Source organism: Plectropomus leopardus, unplaced genomic scaffold, assembly GCF_008729295.1.
Source record: "Plectropomus leopardus isolate mb unplaced genomic scaffold, YSFRI_Pleo_2.0 unplaced_scaffold29299, whole genome shotgun sequence".
Taxonomy (NCBI): domain Eukaryota; kingdom Metazoa; phylum Chordata; class Actinopteri; order Perciformes; family Serranidae; genus Plectropomus; species Plectropomus leopardus.
The window spans coordinates 1-4,544 of NW_024631933.1; the positions used below are offsets into that span (position 1 = coordinate 1).

A 4,544-nucleotide genomic window follows, 5' to 3' on the forward strand; every position below is an offset into this window, starting at 1 on the left:
TCAGAGTATTCAGAGTACTCAGAGTATTCAGAGTACTCAGAGTATTCTGAGTATTCAGATAATCAAGGTATTCAGAGTGTTCAGAGTATTCAGAGTACTCAGAGTATTCAGAGTACTCAGAGTGTTCAGAGTAGAATAGATTATTATTATGTGAAGTATTAATATCGTTTCAGAAGGTAAATGTTGTCTCGGGACGTTTCTCGCTGCAGCTGGCCTGTTTTTGAAAAACTGGCCCAACAGTTAAAATAAATACTGACAAGCTTCTGAACGCAGCACAAGAAACGTGAAGTACAAACGTGCAGTAAAAAGCACAGGATTTAACTCTGAGACGCAGCGAAGTACAAAGTAGTAGAAAATTAAATACTCAAGTTCAAATACCTGTGATGTGAACTCGAGTACAGTAGTGGAGTAAAAGTACTTAGTTACATCTCTCCTGACTCTGAGTGTTGGTGTTTTGCAGCTGTAAAATGACAGTTTTAGGTCATTTCTGACGTCAGAGACACATTTATCCAAAAATAACGGTCCTCAGCTGAGTTTGTTTTTGAGTTCGATCCTCCAGACTCGAGTTTAATCTGCCGTTTGGGCGAATGACTCATCGCTTACTCATAAGTGGTCATCTCTTTAGCTGTGAGTTTCTAAAAATGAATTTCCTGGGAGAGGAAACAGGACGTTCTCACAACGCCGTTTTCATCGCTCAACTTTATTCTGGACAACAATATCCACATACGGCTTCTTTTAACACAGCTGTTTCATAACATAGATTATTTACAATCCTCAGCGCGTCAGCTGACGCGTCTACGCCTCGTTCGTGTCGGTCGGCCGGCTGATCTTTGACAGATCCCCAAACGACGCCGTGGCCGAGCCTCGCTTCGCTGGTTTGGCCTGACAAAGACAGAGACACATTTCATCAATTACAACATTTTATTTAATGTGAATATGACGCTTTAACACAGCAGCGATGGTGTCTGTTTAACCCTTTGAAACCTGAGCAATTTGGCTTGATTTCTGTCAAAAACATGAGAAAAAGGAAATGAGCAACCCAAAAATGAGCAAGAAATTAGTAAAAGTACAAGAAAATTACCTTCAAATTATTTTGAAAAATAAATAAAATAAAACCCAAAACAAAACAAAAAAGTAAAACTAAAGTAAATGGCCTGGAAAAAGTGTTTAAAAACTGTAATAATTCTGTAAAAATAATTAGAAATATGTAATTATGATAATTAGAAATACAGTTTTTCCTTAACTCTTTTCTTTTTCTCTAAACATTAAAAAAATGATCAAAGTCTATTCATTTCTTGAAATTTGGGAGTATTCAGAGTACTCAGAGTATTCAGAGTATTCTGAATATTCAGAGTGTTTAGTGTTCAGAGTATTCAGAGTACTCAAGTATTCAGAGTTCTCAGAATATTCGGAGTGTTCAGAATACTCATAGTATTCAGAGTACTCAGAGTATTCAGATAATCAGAGTATTCTGAGTATACAGATAATCAGAGTACTGAGAATATTCATAGTATTCAGAGTATTCAGAGTACTCAGATAATCTGAGTATTCAGAGTATTCAGAGTATTCAGTGTTCAGAGTATTTCGAGTATTCAGAGTACTCAGAGTATTCAGAGTGTTCAGAGTATTCAGAGTACTCAGAGTATTCAGATAATCAGAGTATTCAGAGTACTCCGTGTTCAGAGTATTCAGAGTACTCAGAGTGTTCAGAGTATTCAGAGTGAGTAAATGAAGTAAAAGTACCTGGGACTCGTGAGGCTTCCAGCCGATCATGTAGAGGATCTCGAAGGTGGCGGGGACGGAGCCGTCCTCGTTCCCGTACATCTCTGAGACGTTTCACACAAACAGGAAGTAAAACATCAGGTTTAACCTTCGATAAAGTCGAAGTAAAAATATGAACCTGATGATTAAACTGACAGAGGCTCAATGTAACTAAGTACATTTACTGAAGTAATGAACTTAAGTACAAATCTGAGGTACTTGTACTACTGTATACTTCTTCTAGACTCAATCTCAGAGGGGGATATTGTACTTTTTACTGCAGTACTCTGACAGTTTTACTTTACAGGTTCAGATTAAAAATTCAAAGTATAATTAACTAATAAATGTCTCAGTCTTTTAGATTCAGATTTTTACATCTATTTTACTTTAGACTATTCAAACTGTTGATTTTAAAATACTTTTATCTTACCGACGTTTTGTTTTCTCGTTTTATTTTGCTGCTGTGAAACATTTTGCAACTATGATTCCTGAAAGCGTCCAAAAATACTGAAAACGTCCTAAAATCCTTGAGATGTACTGAATCCCAGAAGTATCCTAAAATCCTGCAAATGTCCTAAAATCCCGAAAACGTCCAAAAATACTGAAAACATCAAAAAATCTGAGAAATGTCCTGAAATCCTCGATATTTTATTGTTAATACTTTTGCACGTTTACTCAGTAAAGTTGTGAATGCAGGTTTTTAACTTTTAACAGAGTATTTCTACTCTGTGGTATTACTACTTGTACTTGAATAAAAGATGTGAGTACTTATGACGGACGCTGCAAAGACAGAAACGCGGTTTGTTTGAGAGCTGCAGCGTTTTTAGGAAACAGGAAGTCAAAGAGTCCAAACAGTGACGGAGCGTCTCAGGCTGACGTCTCAGTGAGGACAGAGACGGACCGAAGACGGCAGATCAGGTTTAAGGACGGAAACAAAGCAAACGGCCAAAAAACAGAAGTGTCAGAAATATCTGCTTGTTACTTATCTTTTCTTTTTTTTACTAATAATTTCATATATTTAACTTTTGGAGTATTTTACTAATAATTTGTGGATATTTAACTAATTTTTGGTGGATTTTATTTTTTTATATTTTCAGATGTTCGATTTTTTTTTGCAAATACTTTTTTAGTCTGGTGGGTTTGGTGTTTCTGTTAAAAAAGGATATTTAAGTTAATTTGCAGTATTATTTTTCATTATTTTCTGACTTTTCTTGAATATTGTATTAATAATTTTAGATATCTTACTTGTAGGGTATTTTACTAATAATATGTGGAATATTTTTTATTCTGTGATACATTTTCAGATGTTTAATTGTTGTTTTTATTTTTCAGTAGAGTCCTGTGGGGTTTTGGTGACGGAGATTTCGGCTGTTTGTGGTAAAACAAAATGACTTTACTCTCTAAAAAAGCCTTTTCTCGGTAGGATCTTTTGCGCGTCGTGATCGGACGTTTAGAAGAAAACGCAGAGCCTCTCAGATGTTCAGAAATGTTCTCATTAGACACGAAAACGTGTGAAAATAGAGTCCAGGTAGAAAAATACCAAACTTACCCTTTAAGTCCACCACAAGAATCTAAAATGTGCTGATGCTAAAACAAGAACGCTTTTATTTCTATAAATATTTGTAGCCACAGATCCTTTTTTGGTTTCTGTGTTTTCATCATTTAACGGGACGTTCGTTTTTTTCCGCACTGACCTTTATAAATCGCTGCTGCCGCCAAGATGACGTCTCTGTGCAGCAGCGACCTCCGGTTCCAGGCGCAGTTACTCTCCCCCATCCCTGCACAACACAAAAAAAATAATAATAATGAAATTTAAAAATCCATAAAAAAATAAATAAATAACACAAAAATAAACAATTGGAAATTTACAAACATGTAGCGATACATATAATACATTTTTATTTCTCTCTTATTTTGTTAGCAAGTTTCATTTATTTAATTCTACTTTTATTTTCATATTTATTCTACATTTATTTATTCACACATTTATTTACTGATACTTGAGTAATTATTTAGATTTTTTTTATTTAGAAATAAATTATTGTAGTTATACAACAATGTAGAAAAAAATATTCTGTGATGAATGAGATGTTTATTTCTGGCTGATTTTAATTGAATACATTTAAATTTGGTCCAAAAAAAATCCAGCAACACAAACTATAAAAGACAAGACAAACAATGTAAAAAAAAACCCCAAAAACTGACATGGAGCTAAACTGAATCAGAAATAACCGAAGTGAAGTGAAGTGAAGTGAAGTGAATCTCATTAATATCCTGCAGGATGAAAACTGCAGATAAATTAAATAAAGAAGCTCAGTTTTTACCTTGAAGGTCGTTCATCACCTCCATGATTCCCGGATAATGAACCTGAACGTCGTCGATGTCCTAAAACAGACGAATTTTATTTCATTAGACTGAACATAAAAATTTATTTATCATCAATTCCTGTTCTCTAATATCGAGGGTTTTGATTCACTTTAATTTCGTTGTTGAAATGTGTTGATTTTTAATTAATTGTGTCACATTTTTCTAATTTAGCTTTTCGTTTTATGTTTATATTTTCTGTCTCAATTATTTAGCATAAAATGATTAAATAATTACCTTTAAAAAATATTTACCATTTTTAATTTTTTGTTAGGGTTAGTTAGGGTAAGTTATTTAGCTTTTTTCTGCTTTTGTTATTATTATTTTGCATGAAAAATGTTTAAATAATTACATTTTTAAAATAAAATAATTAACATATTTATTTTCTAATGATTACATTTCCTCCCATCATTCTTGAA

The 4,544-nt window shown here is 33.5% G+C and overlaps 1 protein-coding gene across 1 annotated transcript; it reads right to left on the reverse strand.

Moving 5' to 3' along the window:
- Positions 1 to 681: 681 nt before the first annotated feature.
- On the reverse strand, positions 682 to 4,320 carry LOC121938377 (arginine-hydroxylase NDUFAF5, mitochondrial-like). The gene is made up of 4 exons (XM_042481633.1): positions 4,086 to 4,320; positions 3,456 to 3,539; positions 1,744 to 1,826; positions 682 to 882 (listed from the first exon to the last, which is right to left on the reverse strand). Exons 1-4 carry the CDS (start codon positions 4,108 to 4,110, stop codon positions 796 to 798), a joined length of 279 nt encoding a protein of 92 aa, XP_042337567.1. The 5' UTR covers positions 4,111 to 4,320; the 3' UTR covers positions 682 to 795.
- Between the last annotated feature and the right edge of the window lie 224 nt (positions 4,321 to 4,544).